This window comes from Narcine bancroftii, chromosome 4 (assembly GCF_036971445.1).
Source record: "Narcine bancroftii isolate sNarBan1 chromosome 4, sNarBan1.hap1, whole genome shotgun sequence".
NCBI lineage: Eukaryota > Metazoa > Chordata > Chondrichthyes > Torpediniformes > Narcinidae > Narcine > Narcine bancroftii.
The window spans coordinates 56,725,508-56,741,979 of record NC_091472.1 but is presented as its reverse complement, the minus strand read 5'-3'; the positions used below and the strand labels follow the sequence as shown (position 1 = coordinate 56,741,979).

At 38.7% G+C, this 16,472-nt stretch overlaps 1 protein-coding gene across 1 annotated transcript in view; it reads left to right on the top strand.

Annotated features, from left to right (window-relative positions):
• dtl (denticleless E3 ubiquitin protein ligase homolog (Drosophila)) overlaps positions 1-16,126 on the top strand; it is a 37,959-nt gene extending 21,833 nt beyond the window's left edge. Inside the window, exons 11-15 of the mRNA XM_069930385.1 lie at positions 69-181; positions 2,672-2,761; positions 4,444-4,558; positions 5,899-6,713; positions 14,621-16,126. Of these exons, the coding sequence (XP_069786486.1) occupies positions 69-181; positions 2,672-2,761; positions 4,444-4,558; positions 5,899-6,713; positions 14,621-14,677 (1,190 nt within the window). The 3' untranslated portion in view covers positions 14,678-16,126. The remainder of the gene's footprint in view (positions 1-68; positions 182-2,671; positions 2,762-4,443; positions 4,559-5,898; positions 6,714-14,620) is intronic.
• Positions 16,127-16,472: the final 346 nt, after the last annotated feature.

The window sequence follows — 16,472 nt, the reverse complement described above, 5'->3', positions numbered from 1 at the left end:
TTTTATGCCCCAAAATGGAATTTAAGCCCAAGTCAAATCTGAGTTCCTTGTGCTTTTATTTTATATAGTTGCGACTTTCAGTGGTCATCAGAATTCTACCTTTTATATCAAGGCCAGTCTCAGTCCAGATGATCAATTCCTTATCAGTGGGTCAACTGATCATAATGCATATATCTGGAAGGTGAGTGACTGCAATTAATTTGAATTGGATGCAGATACACAAAGCCAGCATGCCTGTCAATTCTGCATTCTTTTTAATTTGCATCAAAAAATTTGTTATCAAATATTATTAATCATGCCTCTTCTCACTAGAGTACAGGTATACTTTTTTAAAAAAAAATGCAGTATAATCACAAGATGCTGCTTATGTTTTTGAGAAACTTCTTTAAAAGGGGCCTCTTCAGTTTTCTGCTTTGCAAATTTGGTTTATGCAGCTCTGTGGATTGACAGTCTTCACTATGCCTAAATGTGCACATTTAATATGTGATGCAATCCTCAAATAATTTGTCTAATGTCATTGTCGTTGAAATAGAGCCCAAGTAAAACTTCGGGAAATTTCTTTTAAACAAGCTTTTGTAGAGTCCTACCTAAAATTTTGTTCCCTTAATGTTTACATTATATATTTGATTTTTATCCTGCTAGCTTTTTCCTGTTTGAACTTAAGGATGTTAACTGGTTGTTACAATCTAGCTATATGTAAATTAATGCTGAAAAGGAAGATGATTTGTCACCTGGTGGCTGAAGGCCTGCAAAACTCTAGCAGGAGGTCAGTCATCAGTCCTTCAGAGAAGCTTTGAAGGGGGGAAAAAATTAGGTTCATGGAATTGACTCCACTTGTGCTGATTTCCTTCTCTTCGGAATTGCTTGTTTCACCTAGAGAGACTTTCTTTTGTATTAGACATTTAGGATTCTGTTAGAGATGACAAATAATCTAGGACACAGGATGGGTTGTATCAAATGTGACAGATTATGTTGGTTTTTTTCTATTATACATAAATATGTTTTAAAGAAGATAAATTATGAAAGGTTTTTTAGCGTAGGTCACGTACAAATACTTAAAAACAGATTTAAAATACTGGAGCTCTGCTCAAGCCAGACAGGCCAGCTCCGAGAGCCTTTGCAAAAGCTTTGAGGAGTGCCTATAGAGACTTCACTAATGGATTGTTGTTTACAAAAAAGGCAACAGATGAAAAAACTCTGAGGATTAGGTCCGGAGCCGCAGGCTGTCTGAGTGCAGTTTGCTGGTCTAAGAAGGGTCATGTGTTTTTTCAAGCAGAGGGAGTCAAACAGGCTTTTCTCTGAGAAAGAGAGAGAAAATATATAGTTCAGCAGCAGCTGGGACTAGAACATGACAAGCTGGCAAGCTTGTGGGAAAACCCCATTTTGAAGACTGGTTGTGAGTTCTTAGTTCAGCCTCGTCAAAAGCTGTTGTGGTCCATAGAAGAGGAGAGGACTGGCTTCCTAATGTTTCCCTTGAAATAAGGGAAACAAAAAGGAATCTGTGGTGACCTGCAAGAAAGAGGTTATCATTTAGAAAACCCTGATGGGGCAAGTTTCTTCGGCAAGACACTGACGTGGCTGATAAGAAGATATCAGGTGATCCCGCGAACAACAAATCTCTCTGAAAACTGACAAGAATTTTCCTGAGCAGTAATCATTTACCTTTCAAGCACCAAAGCCTGGTGAAAAATTCATAAATGTTAAATTCTGTGCACAATAATAAGAATTGCCTGCAACCAGTGAACTTGGAGGAATGAGAAGTGAGATTGGACTGTGAATCAAAGAACTATTCTGAACTGGCATAAACATTAAATACGCGTGAGCTTAGAATTAAAAGCGGGCTATGTTAAGTTCATAGTGATTAGATAAAGTTTGATCCTGTTTTCATGTTTCAAGATAATTAAAAGCAACTTTTGTTTAAGTAACCATTTGTCTTGGTGAATTTCTGTTGCTGATAAGTTTTTGGGGTCCTCTGGGCTCGTAACACAAAGGAAACCACTCCGAAGTTGCATCCAGTCAATTGTGCATCTCCTATGTGAGATGGCAGGAGACTGCCATGATTAGCACTGGTTCCTGTTGTAGTTTTCAACAGCCATTATTACTCTTTTTTTTAAAAAAAGGAGAGTGTTATGGCTACATGGTGTTCTTGGGTTAAATGGTATTTGAGCCGAGAATTACCACGTGCTGCTGCTATCACTAAAATGTTAGATGTGCTAACCGAAAGACAGCCTGTCATTCCAACATTCCTGGTAGTCTCCTTTGCAGTGCCTTGGTTGAAATGGAGGCCAAGGGGTTGTAGTGCACCACCAAATTGTTGCAACTGCAGTCATGAATACTTCAGTCGTCAGAATTGCACATGACCCTCCATCCTCTTCCATGTAAACAGCAATACCGGGTTTAAAATGAAGATGTTTGTACTGTAACCAACCATACCGGGTTTAAAATGAAGATGTTTGTACTGTAACCAACCATACAGGGTTTAAAATGAAGATGTTTGTACTGTAACCAACCATACAGGGTTTAAAATGAAGATGTTTGTAGTGTAACCAACCATACAGGGTTTAAAATGAAGATGTTTGTAGTGTAACCAACCATACAGGGTTTAAAATGAAGATGTTTGTACTGTAACCAACCATACAGGGTTTAAAACTGTTTCAATTCCTTGTTTCAGGTCTCTGATCCTCTTCATCCTCCAACAATGCTCCAAGGACACTCTCAAGAGGTGACGTCTGTTTCCTGGTGCTCTTCTGATTTCTCAAAGGTCAGTGTTTGTAATCTGCTCTGGGAGTTATTTAAAGGGCAGATTGTTATGCATTTCTTCCAAGATGTGTGAAGTTTTCTCCTAAGGTACAAAATTGTTGGTATGAGATTATTTGGCTGTGTTGATTGGAAGCTTGCAGTTTTTAAAAATAAATAGCTAAATCCTTGATTAAAAATCAAAAGCTCAACACTTCCTTGATCATGTGCCCTCCATCTAGCTTTGAGGTAGTTAAATTTCCTTCAAAATTGGGGAAAAAAATTAAACTTTGTACAATGCAGAGGATAAGGAAGAAAAGTGGGATGACAATGACAAGGTAGGAAAGAAGTTATAAAATGATGGAAAGGTTGACAGTGCTCGGTGAAAGCAGATGGTATTGGAACAATTGGGGCCAGAAGATCAGTTTGAAGTAATTTAAATACGGGAAGCAGAATAAATGCAGGAAATCTGAACTGATTATTTCAAAGTGCTGAATTTGGTGAGTCCATAAGTAGAACAGTGCCAAGGTCAAAGATAAAGTTTTGTTTTTCTCACTTTTGATTATTACTGAAAAGTGGTGGAGGGAAATGACATCTCAAATAGACATAGAGAACTAGTGTAGTGTGCAAGTGAATGCTTGGGATGATTGCACTGGCTGGACATATTCTACAAAGCAGTCATCCAGTTAACATGATTGAGAGGGAAAGAGTAGGTGGATGCATAGTAGATATCGGTGTTTTAAGATGAACCAGAGACCCTCAAGCATTCCTTTGGGAAGAGCTAGTGGCCTGTTAGAGATGTCACAGATTGCAATGTTGGTGAAATGAGCCTGTTGGTTAATGTATGTAGGAGAGTTAGTTGAACATGGAACAGGAGAGACAAAACTGTTAAAACTATGGTGGATGTTCAGAAGTGTTGCAAGTATTGGTGGGAAATTTGATCAATATTGTGCTGCCTTGAAATGACTATATCTTAATAAACAATATGAATATTCAGCAAGCAACGAGAATCTGGGGGAAATCAGCAGGTCAGGCAGTAACAGTGGGTCAGACGGCATTCTTAAGAAACATGCTCATCCTTAAGGTGGGAATTTTTTTAGTTGATTGACCATTTCTCTCCATGGATACTGCTTGACCTGTTGAGTCCCTTCAGGATTGTTGTTTCAACATCTGCAGTTATTGCATTTTCTAATAAGAATAATCTGTTTTAGAAATTATAATCACAGAATAATTAGTTCAAATTTAAATTCCTAACTCTCTGGCATTGATTTTAAAAGTAAAAGATTTAAGTTGAACTTTGGAATTGATGAGGATAGGCTGAGGAAAGATAACATCACACTTGTTATGTATTATACCATTATTAACCCCTCCTACTCCAAAGAATGTGAGTTACTGCACTAGAATAAATTCCTAAATGTTGAATTATATCTGGAAGTAGCAGTGTGTGGATACATTTTTTAAATCTTAGTGACATATCTATAATTTACGTTGTCAACAAAAGCCTTTTTTGGGTCGGCCACAAAAAACAAAAGCGGGAGGGGATTTGTGTTCTCCAAGTTGGTTGTATTGGCTTGGAAAATGCAAATATACTTTAATATTTTTCTTTCTTCCTCAGAAGAAGAAAATCCCTCTTGTAAATCAGCCAGTCACAAATTTACTAATGTTTGTGATTGTCGACTATTTTTAGTTTTACTTCTCTCCTTTTAGATTGCCACTTGTTCTGATGACAATACTGTTCGAATCTGGCGTCTAAATCGGAAGATGCATGTAACCGGGTCTGAATTGGTGGGGTCTGCATGCCAGAAGAAAGTATCAGAAAAAGGTAAAATGGATAAGCCAATAAATTCTAGAGCTACAAGTTGAAATATATTTACTGTAGATGAATATACACATTGTATATATTCAGTGATTTTTCTTTAAAATATTTTATTCATTTTTTCATCAGTTTAAAGATTGTATGAATATATTTATACATTTCAAATGTATATTAAATATTTACAAACTAGAGAAAAAAAATTCCCCATTCTCCCCCACACCCCCCCCCCCCCCCATATAAGTTTGTGTACTGTCGGAGCTCTCAATTTTTTTTCTGGGATATCACGTCATTGAAGGGTCAGGTTTACAATCGGAGTCCTACATATTTTAAATATGGTTGCCATATCTTAACAAAAGTGTCATTTATTTTTAAAGTTGTGTGATTTTATCCGTGGGTATACAACTATGTATCCCTCTGGCCCATTGAGCAATAAGTAGGGGAGAGTTGGACTTCTACTGTATACTTCTTGGCCACAGCCAGGGCTACCTTAACAAAACAGATTTTAAATTTAGTCACTTTGTTGCTCATATCTAGAAAGTTGCCCAGAAGGTACAGCTCTAGGTTGTATATGAAGGTCACTTCTGTTATTCTTAGTGTTTCAGCCATATCCTGCCAGAAAGGGTCTTACCTTCACAGTTGACCTTGTGGAATGTATAAAGGTTCCAATTTCAATGCCACATCTAAAGCACATTTCAGATTTTGATTTGAGACTTCTGTGGCATAAGATACACTGGGTTATTTCTTTATATAATACCTGTGGGTATTACATGAAACAAAAACTAGTAATTCAGCTCATGGAACAATAGAGTTTCAATGATTTGGCAAAAAATCTTTAAAATGTAAAAGTACTGAATGCACAATTTTAATCACGTTTTCCTCTTGTACCGTCAGAACTATGACTCTTCATTTTAATCTATCTACTTCAGCATATTACCATTTTTAAAATATTCCTTTTGCCTAATAATGAACATCTTGTGGCTCTAAGCCACTTGTTAATTAGAATTTCCAAATTAATTTGTTCCAAGTTTGAATCTCATAACTGCTTGATTGAATCATGGGATCCTGATGGTAATGTGTCTGGATAGGTCTGTTGTGAGTAGGCTGATTGAAGTGCGTGTAGTCAGCTGAGCAAAAATGAACAAAATGAGAACCAGGCAACACACATTGAATTGATGTAATTCGATGTGCTCTGAAGGACCCAAAATGGAAATAGTTTGTCATGAATCAATGTACTAGTGAATATATTTTAAGCTGTTTTGCTCTAAATTGTACAAATGTGCAGCATGTTCCTATATTTGTGATTTGTAAGCTTTAGAATTGTAATCTATTGGCATTGTTTTTAACAGATGTTGTCAGTCAGTCAACACATCTCACTCCGTCCAAAATATCATTGATGGATGTCTCTAATATGCCATTGCCTCAGCACGCTGCATGTGCCCCTAATGTTAGTGGAGACCTGCTTCTCTCCAAAACTCCTAGCCCTGTAAGCCAGAGCTCCTTGGGCAAGAATTGTACAACACATCAGTTGAGTAAGTCAAGTTCCTCTTTACCAAATTCTTCCTCTGGGAAAATGTCAATCAAGAAGTGGATGGTTAAAAACCCAAGCACTCCTGCCTCTTCCTTTGGTGGCCACAATCCTCCCCCAAGGATTGTGCTGAGCCCATTTAAATCAAAAGATATTTTAGCAGGTACAAATTCGGAGAAGGTTAAACGGAGATTGGACACTGGTGACGGATCCCAAATGGATGACAGCAAAAATGAAGACTGCAATTTTGCAACAGAACTCATTACTATTTGTAAAAAGAATAAAATTGATATCTGCTGTGCCGGGATGCAGAAAAGGAAAAACTCTTCTACAGAAAATTTAGAAGATCAGGGGTTGAAAAACACTGACAGTCACTCTAGGGAGAACCTCCTTTTGGCTAGACCTTTCCTCCATCCAAATGTGGAAACTTCCTCGTCTTCATGCACGTCCCAGGAGAGAGCCAACATTCTGGATAAAGAAAACAGCTCCCCTCAAAATCTAAACTGGCTCGCTGAATTTGGGGATAAACAGAAACTTGAAATGAATGTTAGGAAGAGACAATTGACCACAAGTCTTCCTGTCTCACAGAATTTGATTGTGAAGAAAAAGGAAGAATGGAATCCTGCAAGTTCGTCAGTAAGTAGCTTATTATAATTATATAAAAATATTATTGTCTGGGACTCCATACTATAAAAGTATTAGATGGCTTGGAGTTTATCAAATGTGTTTAGGAAAGTTTGCTAAATCAATATATAGAGATACCATCTGGAGATCTGAGGGAACAAGACAGGACAGATGACAAATATGTGTAGGTGGACATTTTGGGCCCAGTGATCATACCATTTCTTTCAAGTTAATTATGGAGAAGGGTAAGTTTGGGCCTTGGGTTGATATTCTAAACTAGAGAGGCCAATTTTGAGGAAGGATCTAGCATGTATGGATTGGGATCAGCTGTTTTTTTGGGCAAGGATGTGCTAGGTAAGTTGAAGGCCTTCAGAGGTGAAATTTTGAGAGTACAAAATTTGTATGTTCCTGTCAAGATTAAAGGCAAGGTTAACTGGCATAGGGAATCTTGGTTTTTGAGGGATATTGGGGATCTGGTACAGAAGAACAGAGGTGCATCATTCTTGTGTATCTTAAAGGCAACACAGAGCAATTGACGTACTTGAGGAGTATAAAATATGCAAAAAAAAACTTGAAATCAGGAAGACTAGAAGAAGACATGAGGCTGCTTTGTATATTAAGAGAAATGGAATGATAAGAGACAAAATTTGGCTCCTTGAAGATCAGATTGGTTGGCTCTGTATGGAAGCAAAAGAGATGGGAAGATCTTAAATGTGTTTTGTTTTTAATCTGTATTTACTTTGGAAACTGGCATAGAGGCTAGCAAGTTAGAAAAGCAAGCACTGAGGTCATGGAACATATGCAGAAGAAAGGGGAGGAAGTGCTTGCTGCGTTAAAGCAAATAAGGATGGCTTTAACAAGATTGGGATAACAATGTGGTAAATTGGATCAGCAAGTTTGCAGATGATGCTAAGATTGGAGGCAGCGAAGAAGGTTTTCAAAGCTTGCAGAGGGATCTGGACTAGCTGGAAATGGGCTGAAAAATGGCAGATGGAATTTAATGCAGACAAGTGTGAGGTATTGCATTTTGGATGGACAAATAGAAGGGCACTTAACTACGCGGTAGAACAGAGGGATCTGGGAATACAGACACATAATTCCCAGAAGGTGACATCGCAGGTTGTTAGGGTTGTAAAGAGAACTATTGGAATATTGGCCTTCATCAATCAAGGTATTGAGTATAGAAGTTGGGATATTACGTTAAAGTTGGCCAAATTTGGAGTATTGTGTGCAGTTTTGATCACCTAACTGCAGGAAAGATATCAATGAGATTGAAAGAAAGCAGAGAAGACTTGCTAGGCTGTTGCCCAGACTTCAGGAACTAAGTTACAGGGAATGATCAAACAGGTAAGGACTTTATTCCCTGGAGTGTAAAGAATGTGGGGAAATTTGATAAAGGTATTTAAAATTGAGGTGTATAGACCAGGAATAGCCAAAAATATCACCCAAGTGATGATTTAAAAAAGTAAGCCAACTTGTGCAAAAAGTATTAACCAAAACCAATATGTAGGAAAATATCTGAGGAATTTGAGTAGCTTGGAGCTAGAAATGGGTTTTTAAACGGAGAATAAATCTAAAACTTAGCAATTTTTAGCTTTTTCTTTTGTGTACATCTTTTGGCAAATGTTATCATCTTTTGTATTGAACATTTTTTTAAAAATTGAAAACAGATTAATGAGTCAAATTAGGAAAGAAGGACTTTTGTTTTGCAGACGTTCCATAACTGTTCAATACATGTTTGATACTTGTTTAATCCTAAGGTGTCAGGCATCTGCAGCAGTGGGTGCAACGCAGGTTTTTGCTATTCAGGAGTTGTGCTTTGTTCGTCCTTTGTGAGCATTTGCAGTTGTGTACTTTTCAAATTTAAGTGTTTTTACATTCAGCTACCCATCACAGTGCAGTAGAAGAGCAGAAAGTGAATTCAATAAACAGTGGGAAGAAATCAAGACATTTGTTTTAAAAAGTTGTAAAAGTTTGCCAGTGAGAGAAGTGTCCTATGAAAGTGTTTTAGCTTTGGCAAAAAGAAAGTCTTTGATGGAGAAGAAATTGTAATGTCTCGCCTCCAAATATTTGCAAGATGTCTTGGTGATTTTATTTTTAAAAATTTGAAAGGAAAGTAGACAAAATTGCTCTGTCAAAACAAACAGTTGTGAGATGCACTGAAGAACCCGCTCATGATCTATTTGACCTACTGAAAGACCTTGTGCATGCTTGTACTTTCTTTAGCTTTGGATGAATCTGCTGACAAGTGATGTACCCCATTTTTATAAGAGGAATTGGTGATAAGTTCTTCAAAGATGCTAAAAATTAAGTCTTGAGTTGCTTTATAGAAAAACAAGATCAGACATATTTGACAAAGTGTAGGGCACTACCTGTAACCACAAAGACAAGCTGAGGGAATGATAGGCTTTAATAAACAGAAGAACCTTGCTGGCCCAGATCCCCGGATAGGAATGGTGGCAAAGGAAAGGTGGCCCGACCTTTATGGCCCAGGGCTGTGGGGGAGGAGTCATAGGGTATGAGTCATCCGTGGGTGGGCCAGCTCCATATATGCAACCAACAATGATAACTATATAGAATGGAGGAAACCTATTACCACACAAAGTAAAATCGTGCCTTGAAAATCTACAACTAGATTCTAGTAAACTCATTGGTGTTGTACTGATGGAGCTGCTGGGACTGCAACTTTGTTTGAAAACTTTTACGTCTTCCTCGACTAAAATATCACTGCATTTGTACACCAAGAGTCGCTGTGGAAAAACTTTAAATTTGGAGCATGTTATGTTGCTGATGTGAATTTTGTAAATAAAATTAGAGCAAGAGGATTAAACAGATGAGAATATTGTGAAATGTTAGATTTAGAATATGGTGATCTCGTCCTTCATTGTGAGGACGGGTTCTGAGTAGATTTTGGAAACTGAAAAATACTGTTCATAATTTTCTAGAAGAGAAAATTGAGCTGCCTGAGGAAAGATCACTTTTATATGATGACAATTGGCTATTTGATTTAGCATTTTTAGTTGATGTTACCAGCCATCTCGAAGATCTAAATTTAAAACTCAAGGGCAAGAATAAATTGTTTCCAAGCTTAGTAAATGATATAATACTTTCAAGATGTAGTTAAAACTGTTCACACCTCAGTTAGAAAATGATAATTTGAGCCAGTTTCCACATTTAAAGAGCAAAATTAATGTGCTGAAGATGATGGGAAGTTTACAAAATGCATTAGAAAAAGTCATTTTCGTGATTTTTGCTAAAGAAGACTGCATACTTGCATTTATAAACCCATTTTCACTTAGTGATAAAAAAAATCACGAAGGTGCCTAGTAACATACAAATGGAACTTAATGACTTAAACGTATTAATTATTGAACATGAAATTTGATTGAGCTTCAATCAGTCCCAAATGCTTGTGGCATGATTAATTTCTAGCAGTCGTTACCCTATGAACATTTTCCAGAACTAAGAACATTTGCCTAGAGTTGTGTGTCATTTTGGAACAATGTACAGATGTGAACAAGCATTTTCAGCCATGAAATTGATTAAAAACAAAACAAGGTTGCAAATGACTGATTTAAATTTGAAGAATTCTCTGCTGCTCTCAGTAACTAATTTAACTCCATACATTAAAAGCTTGGTGAAATCAAAACAGACTTAAACATTATTTACCTTAATGAGACTTGACTTGTTTTTATGTTAAATCAATATATCATGTAAAAATGAAAAATGTGTCTATATTAACATTTTTAAAAGAAATGAATGGGGGTACAAGAGCTGTATGGCGATTCTGAACTTGTATGTGAAAAAATTGATGCGTGGAATGTTAAAGGTTGGCCAACCCTGGTGTTAATAAAACGAGAGATGAGTGCTGACTTCAGGAGGGCCTGGGGAATAACTCCTCACTGACCATTGATGGGTCTATTGTTGAGGTCGTCAAGAGTATCAAGTTCCTTGGAGTGCACTTGGTGGAGAATCTTACCTGGTCCCTTAACACCACCTCCATAGCCAAGAAAGCCCAGCAGCACCACTACTTCCTGCAAAGGCTGAGGAAAGTTCATTTCCCACCCTCTATATAGAGGATGTATTAAGAAAATTCTGAGCATTTGCATCACCAGCTGGTTTGGAAGCTGAACCACCTCAGACTGTAAGATTGTCAGGGCTATCCCTCGAGGTCGATGATGGACTTTCTTCCATCCTCCTCAGAGTGAAGACACCTTTGTGAGAAAGCATTTAACGTGTACTTAATGTTCCACTCCAAGAAGCATGCGATACTTCACAAATCAACCAACTAATTCCAACGGCATGAAAACCACTGAGTTCTTGGTTGCATTGTTCTTTGTCAGGGACTTCACCCCTGACCTTACTGCCATGGGTGGTCCTACCAGAAGCATAGCTCTTCACGACGCCATTCTCAGGATCTCAGGGCTATACAAGCTTTTCCACCTGGACAAGGTGACAATTCATGGAGCAGAGACCATAAGACCCTGCAGTCAGCAGTGAAGTCAGTGGAAAAGATCATTAGGGGCTCTCTTCCTTCAGTGATGGACATCTACAACACACAGTACATGATGCACGTGGAAAGCAATAAACATTGTGAAGGTCTTCACACGCCCTTAGTGTAAACTTTCTCCCTTCTGCCATCTGGTGGGAGGTACCATAGCACCCAACCCCTCACATCCAGATTAGGAAGCAGTTTTTTTTTCCCTCCAAGCCATCAGGCTCCTAAATTCCCCGAATATAAGTGGATGATGTATTGTGGACTTTGATATGTCTTAATATTTTAACTTGTATATGTGTAAATCTTGAAGGTGACTTGAAATATAGGTAGACTTTTTCCATTGAGTGTGAGATACAAACTAGATAACATGGGTTAAGGAGAAACATGGAAACTAGATAACATGGAAAGGGTAAAAATTTAGGGGGAACATTAGGTGGGGCTTCACACAGTGGTGGTAGTGTGAATACAGACTCATTTTTTAACGATTGAAAAGATTTTGGATAGGAGAGCTATGTGACTAGACAGAAAGAGATTGCATGGACTCAAAGGGGCTGTTTCTGTGCTGTAATGTTCAATTATGAATTTTGTTTTGCTTGAGTGGCTCAAATACTCGATTTATTCTGTGCCAGTGCAAGATGAGTTTTCTACTTTACATGCTTAATCTCATTGTCTGCATTCGAAATATCTCCTTTTATTTAGCCACATTTAAAACCTTTGCTCCTTCTGCAAATGCTTTCAGGTTTGGGAAGCAGCAGTATATCGCATAATAAATTTTATATTCTCTATAATCCTTCACTTTTTAAAAAAAAACAACCCACCAATTTTGTGAACACACTTACAGCACTTCATCTCTCTGGTTTCCACTGTCCCTGAAGTCCCTAACAAAGAACAATGCAACCAAGAACTCGGTGGTTTTCATGCCGTTGGAATTAGTTGGTTGATTTGTGAAGTATCGCATGCTTCTTGGAGTGGAACATTTCTTTTTTCTTTGCTTGGCTTCGCGGACGAAGATTTATGGAGGGGGTAAATGTCCACGTCAGCTGCAGGCTCGTTTGTGGCTGACAAGTCCGATGCGGGACAGGCAGACACGGTTGCAGCGATTGCAGGGGAAAATTGGTTGGTTGGTGTTGGGTTTTTCCTCCTTTGCCTTTTGTCAGTGAGGTGGGCTCTGCGGTCTTCTTCAAAGGAGGTTGCTGCACGCCGAACTGTGAGGCGCCAAGATGCACGGTTTGAGGCGATATCAGCCCACTGGCAGTGGTCAATGTGGCAGGCACCAAGAGATTTCTTTAGGCAGTCCTTGTACCTCTTTGGTGCACCTCTGTCACGGTGGCCAGTGGAGAGCTCGCCATATAACACGATCTTGGGAAGGCGATGGTCCTCCATTCTGGAGACGTGACCCACCCAGCGCAGCTGGATCTTCAGCAGCGCGGACTCGATGCTGTCGACCTCTGCCATCTCGAGTACTTCGATGTTGGGGATGAAGTCGCTCCAATGAATGTTGAGGATGGAGCGGAGACAACGCTGGTGGAAGCGTTCTAGGAGCCGTAGGTGATGCCGGTAGAGGACCCATGATTTGGAGCCGAACAGGAGTGTGGGTATGACAACAGCTCTGTATACGCTTATCTTTGTGAGGTTTTTCAGTTGGTTGTTTTTCCAGACTCTTTTGTGTAGTCTTCCAAAGGCGCTATTTGCCTTGGCGAGTCTGTTGTCTATCTTGTTGTCGATCCTTGCATCTGATGAAATGGTGCAGCCGAGATAGGTAAACTGGTTGACCGTTTTGAGTTCTGTGTGCCCGATGGAGATGTGGGGGGGCTGGTAGTCATGGTGGGGAGCTGGCTGATGGAGGACCTCCGTTTTCTTCAGGCTGACTTCCAGGCCAAACATTAAATGCTTTCTCACAAAGGTGTCTTCACTCTGAGGAGGATGAAGAAAATCCATCATCGACCTCGAGGGATAGCCCTGACAATCTTACAGTCTGAGGTGGTTCAGCTTCCAAACCAGCTGGTGATGCAAATGCTCAGAATATTCTTAATACATCCTCTATATAGAGGGTGGGAGATGAACTTTTCTCAGCCTTTGCAGGAAGTAGAGGTGCTGCTGGCCTTACTTGGCTATGGAGGTGGTGTTAAGGGACCAGGTAAGATTCTCCACCAAGTGCACTCCAAGGAACTTGTAACTCTTGACGACCTCAACAGTAGACCCATCAATGGTCAGCGGGGAGTTATTCCCCAGGCCCTCCTGAAGTCAGTGTCCAGAGAAAGTGACTCTGATCAAAGTCTTGTATATTGTTATCATTAGATATATCAGAGGCAGTTAATGGGCACTTCAGCTGTTTTGTTTTTAATTGGGCCCTTTTTGCACTCCCTCCCCACCAGAGTGAAGGAGATGCTCCACTTGTGCCTTCACCTCCCTCACCACCATTCAGGGCCCAAAACAGTCCAAGTGAAGCAATAGTTGTGAATTTGCAGGTGTCATCTACTGCATCCAGTGCTCCTGTTGTGATCTCCTCTACATCAGAGACTGGGCACAGACTGGAAGATAGTTTTGTTGAGCACTTCAGCTGTCTGCCACAACAGTATGAATCTTTTTGGCCACCCATTTCAATTCCCCATTCCCTTGCTGACGTATCTGTCCATGGTTTCAGTCTGGCAGTGCGTGAAACTAAAAAAAAATTAGGCATGCAGCACGGTAGCAGGCCATTTTGGCCCATGAGCCTGTGGCACCCAATTAACTTGCAACCCCTGGTACTGGAGTCCCTGGGGGAAAACCCATGCAGACATGGGGAATGTACAAACTCCATACAGACAATGTAGGATTTGAGTCCAGATTGCTGGCAGTGTCAAGATGTTGCACTAACTGCTACGCCAACTGTGCTGCTGCCTGTCTCCCCCTTCCCGGTCTCATTTTGTGCGCGCACACAATGAATTTCTGCCTCTCCCCTTAAGGCAGATTAACATCTTTTGTGGGTCTGGATTCCTCCCCCAGCCAACATTGACAATATTCTGAGATTTCCTTCTTTTGTCTCATTTTGCTTCTTCCTTGAAGGGATAAGGCTCAATGTCGGCAATATATCTTTGCTTTTCATGTACGCTGAAAGACTGGTTGAGTTCCTCCAGCATTTGTGTGTTTTTATTGCAATCACAGCATCTCCAGACTTTGGTGTTTCACCCCTTTTTACATGAAGTTCATGGATAACCATGTAAATATGGGAAGTAAAGCTCATCAAGACTTGGCTCTCTTGGCTGAATTAATTTGTTACTGCCTTTGGAATGCCCTTTTTCTCCACCACTCCTTTAAATTGGTACCTAAAATGCAAAGTACCATAGGTATTGATTTATCTACTGTGCACACCATTTTAATCTTCAAAGATATTTATTATGTAGCAATGTTCTATATAAGTTTTTTTTTGTTTGTTTTGCAGACTGTAGCTTCAATGCGCAAGATCTCTTCGTATTTTCAGCAAAAGTCAACTGATTGACCATATTGTGTGGCTGTGAATTATTGGCATAATTTACTGTTGGATTCTGAGCTTGATAAAACACATCTTTCAGTATTTCCTGTCTACCATCTGTGATGGTGTATAGTTTTAATTATGAAATGTGCTTTGGAACTTTTCTCTACTTTTTTTAAACAATAGTTCAACCATATTTTTTTTTTTTTTTAAAAAAAAAGACTTCGACCTATCTGCATGGCTAATTTAAGTTCGAATGGCCATTTGTGTACCAGCAATCTTGTTTCTTGATAAATCAAAGGTTTTGCTGTCTCATGCACAAGTGGCCAGCATATGCATATACCAAATTGCCACACATCAAAACTACTGTTGGTTATCTTGTAGTGTTGAGGTTTTTTTTTAAAAACTATCAAATTGAACACCAAAATTAATCAGTTTTTTCAACATTGAAGCAATCATTTTGTTTATTTTGGGATTCTATTTACTTGTTAAAATACTCTTGATTCCATGTGAATTTTATCTAAATTTTTAATGTCTTTTAAGCATAATTTTACCCTTTTTAAAAAGCTATAAAGTTGTAACTTTCATAAATTGGTTGATTTTTAACTTGATTTTACTTCAAGTATATTTTTGCTGTAAAACCAGTGTGGGTAAATTTAATGGGACTGCAGATAATGATGCAATCTGTCTCCGAGCTCCAGTAATCTGGGTTCTCCTCCAGTTTTGTATGTGTTTGTATGGCACCAACACTTGTTTATCCTGATGTTCTGGTTGGTGGATTAATTGACAACTATACATTTACTCTTACAGGTGACTGGGAATACTGGAGGGTGGGGGTAGGTGTTGGTGTTAATGAGCACATGTGAGACAAATTGTAATGAATTAAGTGGGGGAATGGGATAGCTCTGATATTTGGCATAGACTGGGTCAAATTCCCTCCTATGTCTTAATGAAATAAGAAAGTAGTCACCTAAATTGAAGCAAAAATATTTGGATGTTGTAGGTTATGCCATTTGTTAATGTCCTTTCATAATGATAGTTATGTTTCAATCAAAATTGAGATTGTGTAATCAAACAACATGGTGCCATATAATATCTTAAGCAAAGCAATGATTCAGTAGATCCCAGCCTTTCCCTTGCTTTTTTTTCTCTGATGTCCATATATTTGGAACCATTACATCATGAATTGAGAGCAATCTGTAATGGTAAATGCCTGGTATTTGTCATGTGAATTGTCAATATTTTGTTTTCTGAATTGTGATATCGTTGCATCTTAATTGTCAAGGTTAACTTACTAATGCTATAATGTATCTTGGACACAATTTTATCATTAAAATAGTGTACTGGTCAGTCCAAGTTGGATTAGTGTACTTAATGCAGAAGTTGCAACTTTCAAGTTTTGTATGAATTTGGAAATTAGAATTGCAATGTTCAACTGATCTCATCCATTTAATTAAATATATACCTTTGCATCAATATATTCTCCCTTTGTCATATTTGTAAGTCATAGCACTCAGTACTTAATTTTGTTCAGCATCAGGTGAAAGGAATAGATGATGAATTTTTACAAAACATTGTCAAGTCTCTAGGGCATTGTATGTACCTTTAGGTGTCCAATGTACAAAAGAATTAGAAACAAGATGAAATGCAAACCAGAAAAAGGGCTAGGGTGGGGGTGTTAAAATGTAAATCTGCAGACACAGTGGTTTAAATAAAGACCATTCTGGAAAATGGTACCTTGTTGAAGGGCTTCAATAGTTCAGCGGGCAGCAACCTCCTTTGAAGAAGAATGCAGAACCCACCTCACTGACAAAAGTCAAAG